Consider the following 26,019-nt stretch of genomic DNA (forward strand, 5'->3'; position numbering starts at 1 on the left):
TATACAACATTATATTTGTGCATATATATTAGATTAGTTAGTACTGAAGCCAAATCTAGAGCTTATCAAGCACATAACTTATGATAATGGTCCAAAATGAGTACACCCAAATTGGTATGTTAGAGAAAAATATTAAACAAAAATTGAGAGAGCGAAATTCAAGAAAAACAAATGTATAAAATTTTGTAGTTTGTAATTTTGTTTTTAATTGTTGATTAGAACGAAATTATATTATTCTTGGCTGCAGGGTCTTAAGAAAACTTGTATGTGAGCTTGCTATTTCACTGCAATAATTGAAAAGAATCAGATCTGTACACAAATTGATATTCTACCCATCAGCCCTTATAAAATAATTCATTAATTTCCCATGATGTAGAGAGCACAGAGAAGTCATGTAAACTTGAAATGTGTGGGAACCTTGTATCTAGCTTCCTGGCTTCTCAGGAAGTTTCTCTGCATTAGGCACATTGTGGTGCAGAACTGAAGGAAATGGCAGTGGCAATCAAAACTAATTAGTCTACTGATATTGGGTAGGCTGAGACTTTCTCTCTTTTCCACATTAGAGAAAGCGAGATTAACTGAGATTAGATGTGCTGTGCATTGAGAGCACGCTTGCCTTCACCACACCCCTCATGAGGCATGCAGAAGAACACCAAAATAAATGTGCCGCTGCAGTTCTAGCCCTGTTGCTAAGAGTAGGATGCCTTCAATCATCTCTCGGTATGGTGTGGGAATGCAATCAGTGGCATAGCACTACAGTCACTGGAGAAGTACTAAATAAAGTGACAGCCTTTGAACCACCGCTCTTACACGTAGTGCCATGAAGATGCACTTTGTGAGCGTTAGGCAAAGGTTGTATTTTTAGACTGTTTTGTATTTGGACTGTCGATAACACTTAATGTTCTCATGTCACTCTTATCACTAATTATCCAGACTTTGCTTTGACTGTAAGGCTGTGATCGTAGATAAGTGTTGAGTAACCCCGGTGTTTTATCGGCAGTGTTTTGTCTCTGGCGTCCAATTAGAATAAAAACGAACGCTGTCTTACTAGGCCAATGTAGCTTATTTAGACAGAAAGTCAGATGAATGTCTTTGCCATGCAAAAATAAACATCTCAACCACTGGCATTTTGGCATTTGCATGACGAAATATTACCACACTAGCTTTGTGGGCAAAGCCAGTCCTTTATTTAGCCTGCTGTTGACACTATGTGTCTTGGGAAACATCGTCTAGTTTGTCTGAGGAATTTAAGCAATGGCATCCAAAAAGAGAGTTAAAGAGGTAGTTTTGTTTTTTAAATCTTCCAGACTTTCATGTGCCCCCCAAAAGAGCTTCAGAGCTCGGGTAACACTAATTAAAATGGGCCAACTTTTGACCCCTCCCCACCAGGACCCTCTATCTGCTATCTCTCTAAACATTGCATTGGAGAACTGACTGCTCCAAGACGTACCCAAGTCAATCCATAATGGTTGATGTGACCTGATTTAAATTGCATTGATGCTTAGAACTAATCTATTATACCTAAGGCACTCCTGCTGTTGTTCATAAACCAGGGTTGTCGATATCCTTGTGCAGCGGAGGCTGTGTCGTTCACACTGTTTAAATGGCAAATTTGATCGCCAAGAATGAAGAGTTTGCAATGCAAGGGCGGACATACTGCAAGTATTCCCTCTTAATCTGCGTTTATTTGGACATTAGTCCTAACCCCTGCCTTCTGTTGTTCTTCATTTGCTGCAGTTTGTTGTGAAACCTTAAAAGGTGCTTCAGCAGGCATGTGCCCCCTTAGCTTGGCTGTAAATCCAATAAAATGGCTTCTTGACCTTTCTCCAGCAAAGCCTCTCTGGTTGTGTTGCTATTTTGCCAGAGGGATGGGAGAAGCGCAAATTCCAGGCTCAATTCACTCCATTCATTTGCCGCAGAAGCTGCTCTTGCTTCATTTTTGCAGATAGCATTTAGCGCAAACACCTTGCTTACTATGCACTCTTCGATTTAGCGGTTACTCATCTCTTTGGGGTGTTCTTATGAGTCATTCCAGCACCACCTGACCTCTCCAAACTGCCAAGCCTGAATGACGCAGTCAGTGGTGTTCTGAGTAATTGCGTGCTTTAAGACGCGGCCGTCTGAAAACAAACATTTCATTTGCCTGTCCTCGTACAGAGTCGCTCATGGATCAGCGTGCACCCAGGGCAAGGGCGGTACGGGCCTGCCAAATCACTCCATAAAGGCAGCAACAGGTCTCGTATTTGCCTCAGGTCTTCTGGTTTTAAATGCAAGCTTGCCACACCTACAATTCATGCCAGGTTCTGAGTGAAGGATGTGATCCGCCCCATTTGAATGTATTTTCTAAAGCCAGGAATGATAAATGCACTTACATGACCCTGTGTTTCAGAGGATTAGGCTCTAAACATTTTCGTCCTCTCCTTTGAATGTAGAGCATTTCTATCTTTAGAGGACCATTTGTTCTTGGCCTTGACAGCCCTTTTGTCTTTCATTAAAGCTTATGTTTTTAAAGGAAGGAATAACGTCATGTGTCAGCACTATATGTGCATGCCTTTGTGCTTTTTGTTTATGACTGTTTGTAGTGTTTGAGGTTATAAATGTGCATTTGAGTGTTTTTGCCCTTGGTGAAATCTTGGAGGAAATTCATGACTTTGCATGTGTGAATGGCCGCTTCCCGGTTACCAGATGTCAGATGTGAGAAATATTCTCTCTCTTTGCTTTGGGTGGTAATACGTCAGTTTTACGATTGGGCTGAGGTAAGCTGTAGAAGCAGATTCATGAACTGATAAGATAAATCGTCAAGTCCATGTGTTTGTAAGTGTGCATGATTTGGCTTTGAATAATGATGCTAAAATTTCAGTTCTGCTGGAGAAAGGTCTTGTGAACCTTGTTCAACTCATTCAATAGAGATTGTACTGATGTTCTCTCTGCCTGAAGATGACCAGATACAGATGCATCATTAAATACTGGATGTAGAACTGACAGTTTCAGCCACTCCCTCTCGAATATAAAGAGCTAACATGTCTGTACTCTCTTTTCCAGGTTTTTCTCACCTGCCAAGTAGTTTGTACCCCAGCCCTTACATTCCCTTGGGCCACCTTGAGCACCCACAGCTCAGCCAACATGCACTCTTTGACTCCCAAAAAGGTCTGTATACTTTAAATTACATGTTTAACCATTATCACTGTGATTCAGTTGTGTGTATGAGGATCAATGAGAATTTCAGTAATTCATTTTATTCTCTTGATTTGATTTTGGGAATTAGTATTACCTGGGAGTTTCTTCATAAAAAAAACTTAATATATGTTTGGCTTTCTGAATGTTTAATGCTTGTTATTTTCTGAAATGCATTATCAGATAAAAATTAGGCATTAGAACTAAAGTGTGTATGGATGAGGGGTTTAATAGATTACTACCTATTATTTTAAACTGATGCTTAGAGCTTTTTTAAACCATGTATAGCCCTGTGGACATTACTGTAAAACATCAATATGTAAAGTGTATTACTTTAGGAAACTTTATTGGAAAGGGCAACTTTATTTTTGTTAGCATTTACCAACTAGCACTTGAACTTTTGCAAGTTAAATAGTGCATGGTCAGTCTTTTATATGCATTCTGTACTGTAGGGCCTTTGAGCAGCCTTATCTTTTACACCACATGTCTTAAGCTCAGTTGTGCTAACTCTTTATTTTTTGTTCTCATTTTCTCAGAGGGTTTTTACCTGCCAGGTTCAGTGCACTCCCAGTCTGCAATGGCTAGAAGCCCAGTGGCTCACATGCCTGGCTCCTTCTCCAGGGAAAGGGAGTCCTTACCTCCTCACAAAAGCTCTAAAGAGTCGAGCAGAGATGTGGGAAAAGAAAAGCCCTGTAAGAGTGACCTAGCCCACTCCCTCCCAAGGAAAGAACGAGAAAAACCAAAAGAGGAGTCACGGCCTCACAGTGTGGTGGACCTCACCTTGGATCTCAAGGCGGAAGATGAGCGCAGGGTAGGCAACTTGGAGAGGCCTGCAAAAACTACAGAGCATGCTCGGCCTTTCTTTCACCAGCACTCGCCTGCTCTAAGTAACACGGACACTAAACCCAAACAAACTAACCATAGTTTACTTGGCAACTCCGGGACAAGCAGCGGCACGCCAACCCGACATCAGAGTACAGAACAGGACAGGAGGGACAGGGACGATGAAACCATCCGACCAGGGGGCCACCTTTCTAACGACAAACAGAAAAGATGCGATTCAGTTGCTACATCAGCTGGCACTCTGCATGTTTCGTATGCCAGTCCCTCTTCCCTGCAGCCCAGCCCATCCCATCTCCCGCCCAGGCTGGTGTCCTCTGGCACCTACCCTCCCCCTCACCACATGCCGCCCAGCATGTACCCACTCTACTCTACAACGAAAGAGCCAGGCAAAGAACACAGAGTGATAGCTCCTACTTATGTGCCTTCTGTCGAGGTTTACGATGAGCGAAAAGGGCCAATTCAAATTGCCTCCCAAGCTCGAGATAATAAAAATGACAAGAGCAGGGAGAGGGAATCGCACAGATCAGCCCTGCAGTTGGGAAATGAGAGAACACTTATGGACCATGGTCGATCCTCCGTTAGGAGCGAGTCGCCGCCTCACGGGGATGTCAAAAGAGACATTTTACGAGAGGAAGGCTCGATAATTAGGTCAAATGGTTTGGCCATGAAAAAGCCTTTGCATTTGGAAATGTGCACAAATAAATCTGGAAATAGCCCAGATGCCAGGGACTTGACTAACACTACATCAAAACACATGATCAGAACAGGACTCGAGACTGAATCCCGCAGCCAAGAGCGGGATAGGGTTCAAAGATCTACCCATTCCTTCTCTGGAATGGATCCAAGTTCGCTTCACACTGAGCAGCATCCGTTGAAGACCTTGGGTTCTGCTGAGCCCAAATGGAAGCCTTTCGAGATGGGCAATTATGCTACCAGTCACATGGCTGCATTGGCAGCCCAACACAACCACGGAGCCCGAGGTGAGGAAGAGGGCAAGCAAATGTACCTAGACACTACTAGCTTGCACAGACCAGTAGGCAGCAGTGGAAGTCCTGATGGACATGGGGAGGTTTCAGCTATGCAGAGCCTCATCAAATATAGTGGCAACTTCTCCAGTGAGTCTGGCTCTAGGCACGGATCCGATAGTCGTAGTCCATTTGGAGGTTTGGGCAGTTTAAAACTGGAGGCTGGTTATCCTGGAGTGTCCAGGGTTCAGCACCTTCCACCCCAGCAGCCTGGAAAGCAGCTGAAGAAGGAACCTGAGAGACCAGAGAGTGCTAAATCCTTTGGCAGGGATGGAAGCTCTTCTCAGGGGGAAGCAGAGGTTCGTCATCCTCCAGTAGGAATTGCAGTGGCTGTTGCCCGTCAGAGGGACAACAGCAGCAAATCCAGCTCAGCATCGGACAGAGACAGGCCACTTCTTGGAGGACCCATCAAAGGTGCGTTGCCTCTACTCTATGAATCAATTGTTCTTAAGGCATAGTTCCTTCAATAATGAAAAGTCCTTTATTATATGCTCACCTTCACATTGCTTCGAATCTGTATGACTGATTTTTTTTTCTGTGGAACACATTTCCTGTCTGTGTAATTAGATATGCACTGATTGCAATTTTCTTGGCTGGTTTCTATTTTTTTGGTAAGAGTAACCTGTAGATAGTGACTTTTCAGATACTGATTTTCTGTATAAGAACTATAATTGATAGCATATACAAACAAACATTTATAAATGATAAATAAATATGCTCTGCAAGTTTAGTTACCTTCTTAAATAAGAGGCGCAGCATCTGCTTTATCTCCACATTCTCCATCAGGACTTGAAGTATTGGATCAGCTTGAATCAAGTGTGTGGGTGTGAAAGGCCATAAGATTAAACATCTCTGCTGGTTATGGCAGAAAATCATAAACAATATAACATTCATTAAGGTGTAATGTTGTTCTGGAGATTGTATGGGCAGTGTTTGTTCTTGTCTTTGGTGTTCTGCAGACAAATGGAGTTACTCTTTGTGCTGTTATAAATAGTACATTTCTGGCCTCTCTTGGTACATGTTTTCACACCTTTAACATACTGCGGAACAACACACTGACCCACTGTTATTTTCTGTGGTTACAGCCCATTTATGTGGGCATGCTTTTCAGCAAGGTCGCTCCTTTCATTTCATTTCTTAAACAGCATGAACTTTGCTATTGCTTTGGCCCGCAGTGTTTCCTGTTAGCATAGAGAGTGTGTTAAACCTTTCACTAAGACACGGCATGCCCGCCTGCTTATAAACATAATTTACAGAGCTCCACTAAAGGTGGAAAACAAGCAGTGCATTCTAATATGACTTTAGGTTTGTTGCTTAGCAATCGAATCAGCTTTCGGAAAGGGACAGAAAGAGAGGTGGGGAGAAAGGCATTAATTTATGTCCTCTTCTGTGCAAGGAAATTGCAGTAATAACATTAGTCCCCACACTCTGAGAGAAGGTTTGAATTTACATTTAAAACAAGTGTTAGGGACAGAGCTTTGCTTGACTAATTTGCCCTCTTTTTGATGCAAACGGATAGCATGTCGGACAGGCTTTCGGTAACCTTGGAAACAGACTGAAACCTTTTCCCTGGAGCATGACAGAGATCTGTGTGCACTTTCGTCCCCCTCCTCGTTTTAGAAGAACACAATCTCTTCCCAGCCGCTGTCTGTCAGTACTGAAAGGTTCAATACACTCCTAACTAAATCCCACTCGGATGTTTTCTGCGCATTTATCTTTTGCAAGGATGTGTTGCTTTGGTATTTTGAACACAAACTTCAAAGTCTCTTTTAGTTTATGCTCCGATTGTGAAATGCTTCTAGTTTTGTCTAATGGTTCTCCAAATGGCTGCTTCTCCAATACCAGCAATTTGAACTGTATATGACGCCACAGTGGTGTTGAAACATTGATAAGTGATTGATGGACCTCGGTGGGTTCTTTTAAATGTGATATGTTACCCTGCATAGGTCCTATGTGTCGTTTTTCTCTATAGTCTGTCTGTAAGCTCATAGATGTGTAAGACACTGCTGATGACTGGTGCTGAGCGTTAGATCTGATAAACACCCTAAGAGTTTGAGCTATTTCTGGAGCGGAGTATTTATAAATGGAAAACTGTAACATTTAAGTCTTGCCACTGGCATACACTACTAAGGCTTGGCTTTGTTTTTAAGTTTTCTAAGAAGTCTCATATTTGGATCAAATGTATGAAGTAGTGGACAATGAGACTTGCAACACTAAGAATTTATCTAATTTAGCAAAAATATCTTCAATTGATGTAATGTCCTAACTATCCAGGCCCAATCCATACAGAGGAAGAGCAAGGAGATGAGAGGCCGCGGCACCGTGATGAGCGCCTGCTGTCGGGACGTGTGGAGCGTGAGCAAGAGAAAGTGTTAAGGTAAGAAGAGAGTTTATTACTGCGAGCGTTAAGAACCTTCAGTGCATGTTAAAGCGAGATCTCAGAAATGAACTAAGGATGTGTCTGTCTAGCTGCTAATTCAATCCTGCTTTTGGAATTTAATAAGAGCATTAGTTCTGCAGATCTGAAAACTGGAACCTTCCACTGTTTTTTAATGTCTCCTTTTATCACAAGGGATTTCTATGGTTCATTTTTATTAAATTTTTTCCCTTTTCCACTGGTGTTGTGTGGAAGCTGGTGATATGGGCAGTGAATGGATAGATTTTTCTTTAGTACAGATCAGTGACACTTTGAATGTGTGGATCTTTAAAGAAACTCTCTCTGTTGCCTTAGTTGAAATGGCTTTAAAATCTCAGGAAACATTTTAGAAGAAATACTGAATTGTAATATTATTATTATTATATGTAGAAAATATATTTCTTTGCAATCTGGAGAAAAATTATATTGCTTCAATGTATGCCTTTATTGAAACCTTGTAGTAAGGACTAGGCATATCCAGCCAGTTCTTCTTGTTTCTTTGATTTCCCAAACTGGCTAAACGGAGCAACGTTTTGCTTTCATTGGTCACACTCTGTGTGGTTTTCTTTAGAGTGAACGAATTTATGGCAACAGTTCTGGGCAAATATGAGCCTATTTTCAAAGTGTGGCTCTCATTTCGAAGAGCATGAAAAAGTCAGTCTTCCCCACTGGGGAAATTGGTGCTTATAAAAGTGACTGGCTCTCACAGCAGGATTCTGCTCCCAGTGTCTGTCCTTAAGTGTACGGCAGAATAGAAGTCACAGACTGGGGAATTTGTATCTCAGTCATGTCTAAATGGCCACCAGTCCTCATGTTAGCCTTGAATAAGCTTCAATTTTGCAATGTAGAAGCACCTATGACAGATTTTTCAGGTCATGAAATGCTGGCCCCTGGATATTGGACATCTAGCAGTCTTATAAAAGAAAACAAAAGTTGAATTTTTTAGGGAATTTCCTGGTGACTAAGGTGAATATGATTTATGCAACAGGAAAACACTTTAAAAGCCCCTTTTATTATTTAAAGCCTTTAGCTCCACAGTGGTGCTTTTTCTCCTTCTCAGAAATCAGTTTTTGAAAACATGTAGTTATATTGTACGCTGAACATTTCAAGGCCAAACATCAAAACAAAATATTCTAGACATTGGCCTGTCATTTAAAAAAATATGTTTAATTTAGTCTTGTTAGGGATAACTAGACCAATTCTAAAATGCAGATCATAACACCGTTAACAGTTTTAAAATATTAAATACTATTTTTATATTTAAATTAGAAACCTAAAATGTAAGACATTAAATTTGTGAATGTTTCATTTTATGAGGAGTTGGCATTACTTGTAACTAGAGAATCTTTAATGGCTCTGTAGAATTTAATGTGCAGTTTGAAAATCAATCCAGGCTTTAGTCGACCACTAATACTAATCTCATTCACAGAGAGAATAAAGAGCTGGCAGACTACACACAGTTGCATCCACCTATGGTGTCTGCTAGTGGCCTAAACCCTAACCTAATGGTAACTGGTGGACCTACTCTGGCTGGTGCAGGCCGCTGGCCTGCTGACCCCGCCTCCCACCTGGCCTCCCACCCGTGGCTGTCCCGCCCAGGAGCCCCATCCATGTGGCTGTCTGGCTCTCCATATGGTATCAACCTTTTTTTCTTTTCGTTGTGCCTGTGGTGAATGTATTATGTCATGTTACAACAAGCATTTACTATGCATTCATTATTATTTTAATGAGTAATAAATGATTATGGGTCATGGACTTTGGAATGCTGCAGAACTGTGTTGTGAATGGGATTTGGATGCTGAATTATTTCCTCGAGGCAGTCTGTTGCCCTGCCAGACGGCCCCGGCGTTTTGTCTAGGCTGAGTGTTTTAGACATTCTTAGAAACAATCAGTCTCACTCCACAACTTCCATCCAAGAATAACAGCGAACAGCACGGTCAGTTCACAGTTCTCTGACGTTCCAGTTTCTGTCTAGACTTTACTTTAAAAACAAAAAATGTCCCCTAAGAAAATAGCTGCGGTTAAAGTGTTGTGCCTTTTGGCAGGATTTCAAGTGGTCTGTGCTCCATGCACGGGGGTGAGATTATGGTGGGAATGGTGTTTCTCTCGGGAATTAACTCTTGAGTGTTCATGAGGCTGCCAGAAAGCAAGTGCAAATGGACCATCAACTACAAGTGCGGTGAACTCAACCATTTCTCGCCCTCTCTTGTCTCCAGGCCTGGGTCCTCCTTCCCTTCATCAGGCCCTTCCTCCTGGATATCCTCCTGCTCTGACAGGCTCAATTCCCCCACCTTACCAGTTTGCCCGAGATCCACAAACTGGACAGGTGGTGGTTATTCCAACAGAGCATCTGCCACACTATGGTACGTCCCAAGTAATTTTTCACAACATTCATATTTTACTGCATTTCCATTCACACATGCATAAGATGATGTACATTTATATGAGTGGGAGTGATATCCTTGATGTGTGAGGCTCAAGTATTCGTCCTGTTCTTTTAAAAGCTGAGATGTTAGAGCGAGGCCCCCCTCTGTGGTCAGCCATGTACCCACCGGCAGGAAGCTCTCTGCAGCATGCCCACCAGCTACAGCTTCTCTCCCATCAGCAGCTCCTGCGCCAACATGAGCTCTACATGATCCAGCACCAGACCGCACAGGTCATGGAACTGCAGAGGAACGCACAGTTAGTGGTACGAGACTCTTTCTGTCAATGTCATTATAATCGTGTCAAGGCACTGCTGTGTTTTCCATTTTGTAGCCCTTAAGCTCTATTTACACTAAATGTTCAGCATGGAAAAAAAGACATAAATTCAAGTGAACTCTGTACATTGAGATTACAAAAAAATGAATGGTTTAATGTGCTAAATAATTGTATTATTGTTAATGTCATTGATTTAGCTAATTTGCAAGAACCCTAACTTTTATAGTTGCATTGAAATGAAAAATGATTTGTTTTTTGCTGCAGGAGAGATTAAATGCAAGTCAACCACGGACCGATTTGGACGAAAAACTAGACAAGAGAGCAGCTGAAGTCCACAAATCCAGTCTCTCCTGCATTCCTACAACAACCCTGCACTCACGCAAGCCTCCACCATGTTCCCCGACCCCCTCGACTTCATATAGCAAAGCTCTGACGCCGCTGCCTGTCCCACCGCTGCCTTCTCCTGTCACTGCACTGAAGTCTGAGGAAAGACCCAAAGTGGAGAAGTCCCTCCCTCAGCAGCCATACTCTCATCCGTCGTCTCCTGCCCCTCATTCAATCAGCCCTGCTTCAGCATCCCCCTCTCCTACCTCCTCAATCCGGACCAAAGAGGAGTCTGTGGAAGTGTCTGAGAAAGAACCTCTCAGTTTACAGAAGCAGCCCTCTACAACCTTCCCATCCATATACCGTGGTAAGTGGGAACATAGGCTTTACCAAATGAAATGCCCAAGATTCATTTGTCACAATCACCTCAACTCTAAATTTGCATTGTCAGATAAAGTAATTCTTGTTTATGTGCATGTTGCACTATACTGTATGAGAGAAACACTAATAAAAAACGGAAGGAAAGCTGTTTAATAATGCACAGCCATTAATCACCATAAAGCTATTTTTACGGAAACGTATTTGGGAGGGGACCGAGTATCCACACAGGACAGCAGTCAAAGGCGGTGTGCTATTCTTCGTGTCAGAATGTGCAGGGTAGTGCAGTCTTAATGAGTAGTCTGCAAATATCGCCACATATGGGATTACCAGCTGCCACTTCACTGGAATAGAGACTTCTTATGACAGCAGCCCTTTTGTACCCGCATCCCCTGGTGGTTTCCCTTTAAAAATGTTCAATGCTCAGAATAAATAGATTTTCTGCTCACGGTGCATTCTGAATGTATGAGCAGGCACGAGCTTGTTGGTCTGTGTGCATATAAGGGCTTTTGGGATGCTTGTGCTGAGGCCATTTGGTTCATGAAAGTTTCATAAAGCCCCTGTGCCATAGAACATGTGGGGTTATTAATCACTTTGTCACTCCGTTGCAGGAATCTAAAGCCCCTGTAGTCTTTGCCTAAGCACTCCAAGCCCCTCAAACAGCTTTCTCTTCTGTTTCTTTGGCAGAAATTCCTCCCGGCTACCCATACCAATCGATAACGGCACCTTTCGGCAGCCATTACCCCTACCTTCTCCAGCCGGCCGCTGCCGCAGATGCCGATGGCCTGGCACCAGATGTGCCATTGCCAGCTGAGACCTCCGAGCACTTGGCGATAGCCGCAGATGTCAAACCCCAGCACTTGTGTTCTCCAGTACTAGTGGAGCCACTTCAGACATCCAGAGAGCCAGAGCCCATGGAGGAGGAGGGCAGCACTGTTTTCAAAAAAGAGCCAAATCTAGAAGACCTTAAAGACGACAGCATAAGGCTTGCACCCATCATCACCCAAGACTCTAGCACCCCAACAGATCCCGAGGCCCATCCCAGAACAATAGCCACACCATCGCCAGAGGAAGACCCCGAACAGGAACATGGGGAGGACATTAAAATCAAACGAACCAGCCTCTACGAGACATCTAGGCTGGATGTTGAAAGAAGCGCCAGCACAGAAACCACAGATGCCTCGACTGGTCTAGTGGACTACAAATCCTCATCAAGTTACTCTGACACACACCTTGTGGTTTGTGACGTCCAGCCAACAAAACAGCCCTTAGACCTTTCTGATAGCCTGAACCCAGCAGACCTCAGAGATGCTGTCCCTGACTCTTCTACACACCTGGAGTCCAAACTTGACAATCTATTCCTGCCTAACAGCGGCCCTCCTCACCTTCCGCCCTCTTCCGCAGCGGTGGCCATCCTGCCTGAAGACCCCATGGCAGGCATGTTCGCCCTGGTCACGGCCAGCGAGCTTCCGCAGGCCGGAGCAATGTCCATCCTGACAGATGCCTGTAGCTCCAGGTCTGAACTCTGCACAGACGTCAGTCCCCTGGAGTCCACTGCTCTAGAAGGCATGGCTCTGCTAAGCCAGATGGCAGAGCTGGAGATGCAGAGGCAACCCAGAGATGACACGCAGGGTGAGTCTCATTTTTAGAGAAAGGAAGTGAAATCTAAAGCAAGCAGGACTTGAACTAGTGTGCTCCAGCAGTTTCCTGGGAAAGCAGAGTGATTGGGTGGGGGGAGATTTGCTCACTGATGTGTATGTGTTTGTAAAGTAAAATGCATTGAAACAAGCTCAGGAATTAGTGAATATCTCCAGAGTTTGCTGGCATGATGAACAGTGATGCCTGTTACAGAGTAAAGAGTAAGTGCAGTTGTTGTAAAGAATAGATAAATAAATGCAACTGTCTGGTCTTTTGGATGTATCTGGATGTCAAATCCATTAATGCACTCTGACACAAGAGACACCCATGTGCTGATGTATTGGAGAATGCAGGGTTGCCCTGTGCTCCCTAGAGGTAATTAATGTTGCTATCGATCGTGTGTTTGTGTGTGCAGCTGTAATATTCTGTGGACTGGAGAGTCTGCTGGAAGCTGGCAGGCAGGTCCTCCTGGAGGCCATCGAGTGTGAACCTCAGGTTATCATCCGCCTCCCCCGAGAGCTCAACCCTAATAAGAAATACAGCTGGAGACAGAAGAAAGATGAACCTGTATGTTTGCCTTTTTATGATTTATTTTCTTCTCCCTTTTGTAGACCCCTGCTCAAGATGTCTGTTTTTGTTTTGAATTAGCAATTTTGGCTAGTTCAGGATCACAGTGTGTAGTTTAAAATGTAAACAGTAGTAACACTTTTACAGTTTTTTCATGATTACAAATTCAAGCAGTGTTTAAACTTGCATTTCAAGTAGTTTTTTGTTAACAGTTTTGAAATGTGAAATTAGTTTATTTAAAGCAGTTTTTAGATATTCCAACAGCACTAAATATATTTTAAAAGTTTACAAGTAGTGATCAGTGCTTCCCACACTTAGGCTTTACTAGTTGGCAGGTAGCTCTCTGCAACATGTGAGAACATGGTCACCCACAAACCTAAGCAGGGCTGTGCCTGGTCATTACCTGGATGGGAGACCACATGGGAAAGCTAGGTTGCTACCAGAAGTGGTGTTAGTGAGGCCAGCAGGGGGTGCTCAACCTGCAGTCTGAGTGGGTCCTAACGCCCCAATGTATTTATGGGGACTCTATACTACTCAGTGAGCGCCGTCTTTCGGATAAGATGCTAAACCGAGGTCCAGACTCTCTGTGGTCATTAAAATTCCCAGGATGTCCTTCGAAAAAGAGTAGGGGTTTAACCCCAGCATCCTGGCCAAATTTGCTCTCTGGCTTTGTCTATCATGGCCTCCTAAGCATCCCTATATCATAATTGGCTTCATCACTCTCTCTCCTCTCTACCAATCAGCTGGTTTGTGGTGTGAGGTCTGGCACAGTAAGGCTGCTGTCACGTCATCCAGGTGGATGCTGCATACTGGTTGTGAACCCCCCAAAATGTGTGTAAAGTGCTTTGAGTGTCTAGAAAAGCATTATATAGATGTAAGGAATTATTATAATTCTTATTAATATTATTCTTGGGCTGGCCACCCAGGTATATTAACGGCTGCCCATTTATATTTAGTGACAATTTTTTAACTATTATTATTAACATCCTTTACATTTTTTTGTATCCACCCAGTATAACTAAACAGCTGCTATCAATTAACTAGTGGAAAATCTTCTCTCATTTACCCGTTTAGTTGTGTGTGCGCAAGACCAGTTAGCACTCCCATAGACAGTCTCGCATGCTAAGACCTACAGATTGGGACTTAAATAAATTGTCTGGTCCAGGATTCTAAATCAAAAAAAAATCCGGGATTCAACTTTTACTTTTAATTTCTAAAGCTCGTACGCGTTTTTGCATTACCTTTTACTTTAAGCCTACTTTCGCTGAGCTTCGCAGCTGACTGCAAGCACACAGTCATGAGAAAAACATTCATTCCTTCAATAATTCATTCTTTAATCGAAACAATTCAGAAAAATGTTACTATATACTCGGAGAACAAAATGACTGGTCCAAACTGGCTGCAAAATATATGTAAACCATTAAGAATGGTTAATCAACGCATTTGCCTTATTTAAATAATGTAGACATTTTAAACTTGTAATAATTATATTTTTTAGAGAAATTGTCTGTTTTTATTGCCTTTTCTGTCATTCATTTCTCATTTGCTGATTATTTTATTAACTTGATGATGTTAATATATTACATAAGCTATTTTATATACATATCTAAAATGCTTTGGCATTCAAGTTTGCTTTGAACTTGAGAGAGAGAGAGAAAAGCAGATTTTACTTGTCAATGGGTGCACATGGCTGCTGAATAGCATCAAAGAGAAATTGTGGGTGAAAAAATTAAATTAGGTTTTGTTTGTTGCATATAGTTAACTATTTATGTGATGTGGGTAAATGATGTGTTTCAATCCGGCTATCACCACAAGTATATTTCACTCCTGTGGGAAGCACTGAGCGATATTTAAATTACACTGAATCAGTTTATAGTTATACAGTGATATTAGTGTTTGTTTGAACTGTTTTCAGCCAGCAATGCTTACGTTTTTACATTTAAGCAATGTTTAGAAATCCCAATGGCATTCTGGTTTTTGTTCTGCTTTGTTTATATTTAGTGACATTTGGTGTTTTTACTTCAAAGCTGTGTTTGAAAGTTCCAGTGGTGTTTGTTTTCCCCCGAAAAAAGAACAAAAGAAGTTTCTTCTTTTCAAAAGAAGTTTCTACGAATTAAAATGAGCTTTTTCAATTTCTCTTTTGGAAATGATAGTAGTGTTTTTTTATTTTTCCCTTGGAGTATGTTTGCAGTGATTGACAGTTGAGGTTTTTTCCAAATCAGTATCCACAAATTCCTAAGGCCCATTTTAACACTGTTTACTGCTATTCATGTTTGGCGTGTTTACATTTAAAGCCGTTTCCACCAATTCCATCTGTGCTTGATTTCCTCACATTTTGTTTATAGCTAGCTAGTGACGTTTGTTTAAGCATTTAAAGCATTTCTACAAGTTCCAGTGGCATTTGAATTTATTTACATTTTAAGCAGTGTTTGACATTATGCAAAGGAAATATGTCTTACACCAAGCTTTTAGCTAATACTATCTTAGATTTCCAGCCTCTTAACGCTTGGGTACCTGGCAGTGGCTGCTCCAGGATTTTTGTTGTTGCTGGTGCTACTTGGGGGGGTTTAATATTACAGAGGGGAGCTGAAAAACAAATTCAAATGAGAGAAAGTAATAAAAGAGTCATCAACATAATATGCAAACTCAGCCACATTTGTTTTTTATATACACAGAAGCTTCAAATTACCTCTGTAACATACCATACTATTATTAATAATATAGCCTAACTTATAATGCCAGCTGTGAAAATAAGATGCTTACAAATGATTTAAATTATTGAACACCAGTTGAAAAGTAATAAAAATTTTTTTATTTATCATTTTACATTGTTCACAAATGTTTAACACCATGTGTTTGTCACACTCAATACCAATTAACTTGAGAATTTTTGCAAATTTTACTATTTCAGAGTTGCTACTCACCAGATGCAAACAGTAGTAAATTTCATCTGATGATTAACAGCAGTTTAGATTTAAGATTCAGTGGTCGAGTTAGGATTCAGAGTCTGTTGGTATTTTCCAGGTAGTTTTCCACATTTTTTATGCAAAAGCTGACTAATATGCCAGTAACAACTAGATGTTCCTCTTAAAGGCAGTTCTTCCTCTCCATCATAAATTTCAAACTGAGACAGTCGACTTATTATTATTATTATTATTATTATTATCATCTGATCTATTATACAAGTATTCAGTAGTTTACTTCACAATAAAAATAAATGTATTAAATTAAAGCTGTTAATAAACTTCTTCCACCGAAAAAGCACAATTCTGTTGAACACAAAAGAAGCTATGCTAAAGAATGTTGGAAACTAACAACCATTGACTACCGTTGTTTTTGTTTGTCCTACTATGGATGTCAATGGAAGTCAAGAGTGAGTAAGGGTGTGCATGTCTACCGAAGTAGGGTTTTTTTTCTGATAAAATATATTATGTTAGTCACTTTTTCAAGGTTTTCAATATATATAAACTTTAATAAAAGTGACACTGAGAGGAAAATGGGAATATCATCAGGAAATAATTGCTTGAGCAAGTTTACGACTGGGCCAAAACCCCGTCAAATGCATTGTCTAGCACCACCACTGTTTCCCGGTCATTTGATTTCAGCTGGATGCCCATAACCAGTGTTAATAGCTGCTGTTTGGAGTCAAGCTACAGACATTAATCTTGCTTTTTCACTTAGATGTTCTCCAAATCCTCTTTGGAGGGAATGGATGCCGCAGAAGTAGACTACCGCGTGAGACTGGCTGAGCTGCAGCAGCGCTACAAAGAAAAGCAACGAGAGCTGGTCAAACTGCAGAGACGGAGAGACAAAGAGTGAGTCTTTACATTACCTCCCATTGCAGCACTTCATTAACGCCGCTAATTGCAAACTACCTCACTTAATCCCACTAACAGCCAGACAAACGGCAATTTATGATCTCTCTGATTCACAGAGAGAAACGGCAGCAGCAACAACAACATATCCAACAGCAGGAGAGGAACAGAAGTTTAGCCCGCAGGGGCCCAGGACGTCCCCGAAAGAGGAAACATGGCCTGTGTGCGCTGTCTCCACCCTCCAGCAAGTTGGATTCGAGATGTGCAAAGTGAGTATGGAGCTCGGGCACCGTTAAGGTCCAGCTGTGCTCCACACAGCCTGCCCTGCAGCTGAACACACTGTTGTTTTGCAGGTTGAGCAGAAGTGTGCTTTACTCAGAGGACTCGGAAAGCGGGGAGGTGCTGAGAAAGCGCTTTCGGGCCTCTAACAGAGATGAGGAGGAGGAGGAGGAAGACGGCAGCAGCGCGTTGAAATTGAAGAAGAAGAAAAAGAGCTGGGGCGAGCAGGAGGCATGTTCAAGCTTCTCTCATGAGGTTGGTCTCTTTTATACTGGAGTCATACTAAAGCAATTCTGGCTTCGAAACATTCGAGATTTTGTTGAACCAACATGTTGTTTCTAGTTAGAGCCATGGTGCTCCAAACATGAGCTTTGCTGTTCCTACAAGTGATGCAGGTTCAAGTTTTGCCAAGGCTGAATCATTTTCTTTTAGATAGCCCATTCAATACTCATTTGGTGCAATCTCTATTGACAGGTCCCAAAAATGGCTGTGAAGAAGAGCCGAGTAAGCGAGCAGGAGCAGTTGGCATCCAAACTCGACAAGGCCTTGTCCCTCACTAAGCTCAATAAATTCAGCAAGCCTTCTTGTAAGTTCATAGACGGTTCCTCAGGGAAGTCCAGGCCTAGCTCTGGAAGCAGAGTCCCAATGCTCACCGATTTAGATGTAAGAGTTAAGATGGGGAAATCAAGCCTGTCAAAAGATCTCGGCATCTTTCAGAAGACTTCCAAAGGAGGTAAAAGCAAAACGGCTGCCAAAACGAAGCCTTCTGAAGCGTGCCTTAAGGGAAAAGGCCAGAGGAAAGCACCTTATTCTCCAGTGAGGTCAGAAATCAGCAGCTATTCTAACAGTAAGTCTGTTTTGTTGTTGTCAGTGTTTGATTTCTGATGTAAACATGTTACCACAAATGTTTTTTCTTCCATCTGTGTTTTGCTTTCTTTCATATTTTCCCTTTTATGATAATATCTGTTATTAAAAAGTGCTGTGGCACTGCATGTGTAACCAGTATTTAGTCAAAATAGGTTTAAATTACACTACCTGACAAAAGTCTTGTCGATGATCCCAGTTGTAACAGCAGCAAATAATAACTTGACTTCTTGTTGATCATTTGGAAAAGTGGGAGAAGGTAGATTTTTCAGATGAATCATCTGTTGAACTGCATCCCGATCATCACAAATACTGCAGAAGACCTATTGGAGCCCGCATGGACCCAAGATTCTCATAGAAATCAGTCAAATTTAGTGAAGGGAAAATCGTGGTTTGGGGTTACATTTAGTATGGAGGCTTGCGAAAGATCTGCAGAGTAAATGGCAACATAAACAGCCTGAGGTACCAAGACATTTGTGCTGCCCATTACATTACAAACCACAGGAGAGGGCAAATTCTTTAGCAAGATAGCGCTCCTTCTCATACTTCAGCCACCACATCAAAGTTCCTGAAAGCAAAGAAGGTCAAGGAGCTCCAGGATTAGCCGGCCCAGTCACCAGACATGAACATTATTGAGCATTTCTGGGGTAAGATGGAGGAGGAGGCATTGAAGTTAAATGCAAAGATTCTTGATGAACTCTGGTAGTCCTGCAAAAAGGCTTTCTTTGACACTCTAGATGACTTCATGAATAAGTTATCTGAGTCATTGCAGAGATGTATGGATGCAGTCCTCCAAGCTCATGGGAGTCATACACAATATTAATGCTTTTCCACTGCAGCATGACTTTATATTCTATACTGTACATTATTTCTGTTAAGTGACTAGACTTTTGTCCGACCAAAGTCAGACCTTGCGGTCCTATTTAAATCAAAATCAAGGCATGATCATAGTTTATTTAGGTAAAATAAGCATAATCTAGACGCCTTTGCCTTTCATATAAGCCACTTCTGATACCAAATGATCAACTAGAAGTCAAGCTAATAATAATTAATAATATTATAGCTTTTTATTTAGTTGAACCTAAAAAGACCAATTGAACTAATCGAAAATTCAAAATGTTCAGTATTTGGTGTATAGTTATGTTTAAGCTAAATTTAACTTATTTTGTTGACTACTGATGCCATTTACCTCCATTTCTTTCTGACGGCATATCTATTTTTTACAGGTATTTGCAAGATAGATTTATTTATCTTTTTTTACTACAATACCAACAATATAGTATTGATTCTGCATAACTGCTTTGAATCAGTTGTTAGTTCATGCTTTTGGATGTCCATCCTTAGTAAAGTTGTTTGTGATTTGCCCCAGACACCGATTCAGAAGAGGAGGATTCCCTGAAGGATGGCTGGCCTTCGAGCTCCATGTTGGGGAGAACGGGGTCACATCCGCAGCTCCCCGGCCTGTGCAGCACTCCATCCAAGAAAAAGCGCTCATCATCCAAGAGAGCCTCTTCGTCTTCATCTTCATCACTCAAGTCCAAGCAGGCGGCCAAAGAGAGGAAACATAAGCACTTTGCTTTATTGCTACAGGAGGCAGGAGTCAGCTCCTCTGAGGACTCATTTGACCAAGGTTAATAAAGCATACCTCACTATGCACAGAATCGAGATGGCAGCTGCTCGGTTTTAGCCTTTCTTTTTTATTTTTGGTCTGTCTTGTAATTTTAACCATGACCATTGGTCATGCTGACATTTTTCCTGAGAAGCCATTTTTAAGATGCTTGCGTCAGAATTTGCTACCTCACATCCTGTATATAATATAATCGGCTCTTGTTAGAGTCCTTTTTAAATATGGTTGCTTTTATAGGAATGTCTTGCCATTGTGCATTAAAATGTGTGTGGCTTTGTGGAAAGTGTTCTTTATTGTATTGCAGTTTGGTACCCAAGCTTTATTAAACATGCTGATTTCATTTTTACTGAAAGCAAAGAAACGCAGTGTCCTCTGTCTCTTTCGCTACATCTCCTGCTGTAGAGTGTTAGATTGCAACGCTCCACACTCCTGATTTCCTCTGTTGTTCAAATATCCCTTTCATCAGTGAAGAGCTGTCACAAGGAGATCTCCACATAAATTCAGCGCTCATGATGAGATTCATTAGGCCAAATGACTTTGAGAAGCAAAACTAACTTGTTGCTAGGGTCTCCTGAGAGATTCCATATTTTACAGATGAGAAAATGTTGAATTGGTTTTAAATGGATGTGGGCTAATGTTTCTCTGCAATTATAATATTGTAAGCCATATATTTTTAATTGGTTGCATAAACCAGTGTTGGTAGAAGATACTAAATAATCAAATACATTATAACAAATTCACTAAGTCTAGGCTTACACAACAACGATTTAGCCAAAATTGGAAAGTATTTTTGAAGTGCGTTTAAAAAAAAAAAAAAAAAGAAGCGTGTGTGAGATGCGTCACTTGTGGTTGTAACATGAAGTAAATTCACACTTTGCTGATAAAGTGTTACCAAACATTTTAGTAACAACATTATGAAATACTCCGCCATTGTTGTGTGTGTGTTTGGGCTGGCCTTTTAAAGTCTGCATGAAATCAAAAATTACAATGTTTATTCTGCTAGCTCACATTGTTATTCTTAAAGTCCCCAAGACATCAAACTAACCATATTGATTTCGTTAGCTCACATTGCTAGTTTTGTGGTGAACAATTCCTCTGCATGTCATTAAGAAAAAATTAAGAAAATTGTTTGCTCTTCTGATATTTAATTGAAGTCTGAAAATGCACTTCAAATCTTAGCAAATGGGCTTGGCTAACATTTAACCATGCCTCATCAACTGTTAGTTTTGACAACAAACAGAAATGGTGAGAAGTCTGTTAGGTTGTAATAACTCTTCTAATACCCCTTTACCAATCATTCTGAATGAAATGCCTACTTTACTACATCCATTCCACTCCGTTTCTCTAGGAACTGTGTCACAATATGAAAAAAATAACAGTCGCTCCTTCTGGTTCATGCGGACTTGAAGATAAATAATCTTTGCAAGTTTTTCCACTGTTTTATTAATCTTATATCAAAGTCTGACCATTTGCTTCTGCCTTTGTAGTGGCACTCGTTCTGTTCTGAAGGCTTCCATAGCAACTGTATAATAATATCCCTAGCCATTCTCCTCTTACTGTTAGTTTGCTATAAGGGAATGATGCACAAAAGAGCCCCGCACCCTACTTAATATTCCATTTCAGTTGGAAGTACATCAACATACTGAAACAAAAGTGTCAGCAACTTGCGTTTCACCCAGACTTTAATCTAAACCATAGGTCTCAATCTTGATTCCTGGAGGGCCGCAGCTCTGCACAGTTTTGCTCCAATCCTGATCAAACACATCTGATCCAACTAATCAAGGTGTTCAAGACTACTAGAGACTATTAAGCAGGTGTGATTTGGAGGTTGTTGAAGCCTAACTGTGCAGAGTTGCGGCCCTCGAGGAATTGAGTTTGAGACCATTGATCTACACTGGGGTGACCGACCTTGTTCCTGGAGATTTATCATCCTGCAGATTTCAGCTCCAATCCATTTCAAACAGGCCTGGAGCAGTTTGACCAGAGCTGGAGCTTAACAGGAAGGTAGAGCTCCAGGAACAGGGTTGAGCACTTCTGATCTACACCTGCCTACTAGTATCACGCATGACATCATCATTTTAAGACTTCACATCAAGACTTTAGTTTCCAAGCGTTAATACAGACGTATTGTTGGCGCTTTCAAAAACGTCCACATTTTCAAACTGCACAAAAACGCTATTGTCGTGTAAAAGAACAAGCAAAATGCATAATTTTCCTGTTTTGGCTAAAAATGTTGTTGTATAAACGGCCCCTAAATCAACCTGAGTTTGAATAACGTGAAAGTCCTTGCTATCATAATCTTGGACAACTCCACAAATGTGTTTTCCACTATGGTACAAGTGTGAACAGGCAAAGCGTTTTTGGGATATTTGGAAAATAGGGAGTTCCCTTGTTTACTAAAAAAAATGAATAACCTAGCTTCTCTAGACTGCTCGCTCTCTCCCTGCAGCTGCTTGGCCACCCCTCCACCTCTGACCCCTTCTCCTACCCATGATGCTTTTGAATGTCTATCGGTCTGTGCATTTGCTTGTCCTGCTGCAACAAAATAAGAAGCAAAGGGCTTGGCTGGGAGTAGGGCAGCCAGCTGTTCAGCGTGAGGTCACTATCCATGTCACCTGAGCCTTGAGCATTGTTCTGTAAGTAGGCCACCACCCTCTTTTGCTGTGACTTCTCAATAATTTCTACTAATTTGTGCTTACACTGTTACAGAACCAAAACACAAACCAAACAAAAAGACTGGATAACAGACGAGGTGTTGAAAATTCCTTTTTAACATGCTCACCTCCTGTTACATGCCTTCAAGCCATGGTTATGTTTGTATTTGGTGGAAAAAAGTAGGTAGTTATCAGTTTTGCTCGGTTCTACAGTGGCCTCTCATCTTCCTTCTCTTTTTACTCTTAATTCTTCTGCTCCACTTTGCTTTGTGTTCTTCTCTTCCTTGTAGTCTTCAACTTGTTATTCTTCTCCATGTTCTCCTTCTTTTCCTTGTTCACCTTCACCTTGCTCACCTTCTCCTCCTTGTTATTTACCTCATTCTCCACCTTCTTATTCTTCTTCATCTTCTCCTCTTTTGCTTGTACTTGTTCTCCTCTTCCTTGTTCTTTCAACTCCACATGTTCTTTCAATCCTCATTTTTGTTTTTCTCCTGCTCCTCCTTGTTCTTTTCCTCCTTGTTCTTGCTTCTATGGCTTTATTTATTTGTTCTACCCATTCTCCTTCTGCTCCACCTTGCTTTCTTCCTCCATGTTCTTCTCTCCCTCCTTGTAGTTTTACTTTCTTGTTATTCTTCTCCATGTTCTTGTTCTCCTTCTCTTCAGCCTCCTTCTCGTTCTTCACTTCATTCTCCACCTCCTTACTCTTCTTCTTCTTCGTCTTCTCTTTTGCTTGTACTTGTTCTCCTTTACCTTTTTGTTCTTCTTCTATTTCAACTCATCCTCATTTTTGATGTTCTCCAGCTTTCTCTTGTTCTTTTTCTCCTTTGTGTTCTTGCTTTTATGGCTTTATTTTGTTGTTCTCCCCATTCTCTTTCTGCTCCACCTTGCTTTCTTCCTCCATGTTCTTCTCTCCCTCCTTGTAGTTTTCAATCAACTTCATCTTGTTATTCTTCTCCATGTTCTTGTTCTCCTTCACCTTGCTCTCCTCCTTCTCTTAAGCCTCCTCTTGTTCTTCACCTTATTCTCCACATCCCAATTCTTCATCTTAATTATCTTCTCAACCTCTATTGTTTGTACTTGTTATCCTTTTACTTCTTGTTCTTCTATTTCAACCTGATTTTTGGATCTTCTCCTGCTCCTCCTTGTTCTTCTTGTTCCTGCTTTTATGGCTTTATTTTGTTGTTCTTCCCATTTTTCTTTTCAATCATTTAGATATCTTTGTTCAAACTAATGATTTAAGGTTTGCTTCATTGCTAGATTCAAATGGAACCTTACAATACAGTGTTTATTTTGGTTGTTAAAACTAGAGAAAACCAGATAAGACTTAAATGACTATATATACACACACGATTGGTTATTTTAATTTTCTTGTTTATTTTGTCCTGAAACACATAGAAATAGGAATTGAATTTGAAATAGAGCATAACCATGGCTGAAGTGGTTGAAGGTCTGAGTTGTGTCTAGACCAGACCCAGAGTCTCAGGAGCCATGGAGGACTGTCCTCAGAGCCTGCTTTGTGTTTCTTCTTCCTGTACACATCCTTGCTTGCCGTCAGTTCATGTACTACATGCTTTAGGATTTAACGCTGTGGCATCTATAAACTTGTGTTCACATAACCAATCAAAGTCCTTGTCTCCTATAAAGTCCATGCTTTTAACAAACTCACCTCTGGCTTTGGCTACTCACAATCACATTGTTTGTCTGTTTCCATCACCAAATGTGTCAAATATGTTCCTCACCCTCCAGAGAATGGGCGAAAAAAGGGGGTGTTCTTAAAGTGGGTACCTACTGTCGTATTGTTAGTCCTCGATTTTTTATTTATTTTTTTGTCCTTTATCAGTTTAGACAAGCTCCGAGCTGAAGAGACTGTTAATAATTGATGACTTTCTTAGTCAGGGATTCTGCCAGCAACCTTAGCTTTCTGCAGCGCTTGTGGCTTATTTCTTTTCCCATTTTTCCCTCAGTGATTCAGCTCATTCAGCACATTGGGCAAGGCCACTTTCACTGGCTTCTCTTATTTGGTTTGGGCTTTTGCATTCCCAGCCCCTCTCGATTTGGAGCAAGCCAGCGGCCATGCTGATTTTAAATCCTGCCCTAAAGCTCTGAAGGTTTTGAAAGCTGCGCTTGCAGGATCCTGCCTACCCAGCTTAGTATATGCTGCCCGCATGAAACCAGGCTTTGTCCCTCACCAGTAATCTTGTGTAGTAGTGGGTGGGCTGCAGTTTTTGAGCAAGAACACATTAATCTAAAGAAAGTCTGCTTCTGCCGTGCTAGATTACAATGGATACGCGAAAGTGAAAAGACCGCTACAGCTGGCAGAATGATGCATTAGGGCCAGACATCTCGTATTCATAGCTATGCAGATTGAATTCAATGGGTTTATTGTTCTACATGGAGCACTAGCTAGGGAAATGGCCTTTTTATATGTTGGATATTCATTTAATCGCATGGTATTGAGGTTTTGATTTGATGGGACATCATCGATAGGGATAGTTTAAGCCAAAATTAAAATGGTCACGTTTTGCTTGCCCTCACGTTCCAAACTTGCAGGACAGTAAATAATGTTTTTATTCATGCAAACAAATTCAGTGGGGTCTTATCATTGATTGGACCTCATCGACTTCCATTGTATGGACAAAAAAAGAAAGCAATCTGCCAAATATCTTAAGGCTAGAGGGTGGGTAAATGATGACGGTTATAATTTTTGTGTAAACTATACCCTTTAAACATGGGCTCTTTAACTCTAGTGTCAAGTAGACCTTAAAGACAGCCCCAATATCACTAAAATATAAGGGTTCTTGCAAATGATTTGCATCCATTTCTATTGTTCTTTCGCCCTTTGAATTGACTTTCAAACGTTCATTCCTATTATTAAAGTTTCTTTCTGAGTGTAATCTACTCTTTACATATTACAAATTTACAAATAACTCTTCCTTGTAAGCCAGTTCATGTGTTAAAGTCATTTGGACCCTCGTCTACCATGACCAGAATTGCAGAGCCCTTCTTTAAATGATGGGATGTGTGACGGGATTCATCTTCATTGATTTCTGAAGCTCATATGTTTGTCAAGCATCCTAAATGGCTTTCTTCCCATTCTCAACAGAGTACTCCACCGAGCGGGATGATTCCGAGGATGACGACGAGGATGAAGATGGGTATGATTATGAGCTTGATGAAAGTGATGGCCTGTGTTCGTCATCAGTAGAAGAGAGCGGGCTGGGTCTTCTGGCCCGCTTCGCTGCCAGTGCTATCCCAAGCCCCATTATCACCAATCCGCTCTCCCTTGTCCAACTGGAGGCCAAGCAGAAAGCCAAAAAGAAAGAGGAACGGCAGAGTCTTCTGGGTAAGGAAGCGTTTGGTTGTTTTTTTTCCCTGTACTCTTAGGTTCATCTGTAATCTCTCTAATGTTACATCAGCTGCTTTTCCAAGCCTGTGGGACTTGAATTCCCAGGTGACAAGGTGATGCATTGTTATTGGCTGTCTTTTGTAGTGCTCTGTCGTGCTTGTGCGCTGGCGAGTGAGGGAATTGAAAGGTGCTGGCAGATGAAAACACATTGTGCTTGGAGCAGTCACTCAGTAGGGGTGTTATTCAATATAGACACCCATCAGTTGTGCCCCACCTTGAGAATGGAGTGTCATTATCCCCTCGCCGCATATCAGTGTGTGTGTGTATGTGTGTGTGTTTGCTGCGCCGCTTGCGCTTGCTCAGAATGCA

At 41.4% G+C, this 26,019-nt stretch overlaps 1 protein-coding gene across 12 annotated transcripts in view; it reads left to right on the top strand.

The window, feature by feature from the left end:
• tnrc18 (trinucleotide repeat containing 18) overlaps positions 1-26,019 on the top strand; it is a 104,956-nt gene that overhangs the window by 55,245 nt on the left and 23,692 nt on the right. For 8 of the 12 annotated variants that reach the window (XM_073944917.1, XM_073944922.1, XM_005164178.5 and 5 more), the window contains exons 4-18: positions 3,043-3,147; positions 3,711-5,456; positions 7,317-7,419; positions 8,888-9,093; positions 9,675-9,821; positions 9,963-10,147; positions 10,423-10,849; positions 11,548-12,492; positions 12,914-13,065; positions 16,747-16,880; positions 17,000-17,149; positions 17,234-17,414; positions 17,634-18,006; positions 19,393-19,653; positions 25,408-25,647. In XM_073944917.1, coding sequence (XP_073801018.1) covers positions 3,043-3,147; positions 3,711-5,456; positions 7,317-7,419; positions 8,888-9,093; positions 9,675-9,821; positions 9,963-10,147; positions 10,423-10,849; positions 11,548-12,492; positions 12,914-13,065; positions 16,747-16,880; positions 17,000-17,149; positions 17,234-17,414; positions 17,634-18,006; positions 19,393-19,653; positions 25,408-25,647 — 5,355 coding nt within the window. The remainder of the gene's footprint in view (positions 1-3,042; positions 3,148-3,710; positions 5,457-7,316; positions 7,420-8,887; positions 9,094-9,674; positions 9,822-9,962; positions 10,148-10,422; positions 10,850-11,547; positions 12,493-12,913; positions 13,066-16,746; positions 16,881-16,999; positions 17,150-17,233; positions 17,415-17,633; positions 18,007-19,392; positions 19,654-25,407; positions 25,648-26,019) is intronic. The other 4 variants (XM_073944919.1, XM_073944918.1, XM_073944923.1 and 1 more) reach the window with 1 other exon arrangement.

Source organism: Danio rerio, chromosome 3 (genome assembly GCF_049306965.1).
Source record: "Danio rerio strain Tuebingen ecotype United States chromosome 3, GRCz12tu, whole genome shotgun sequence".
Lineage (NCBI taxonomy): Eukaryota > Metazoa > Chordata > Actinopteri > Cypriniformes > Danionidae > Danio > Danio rerio.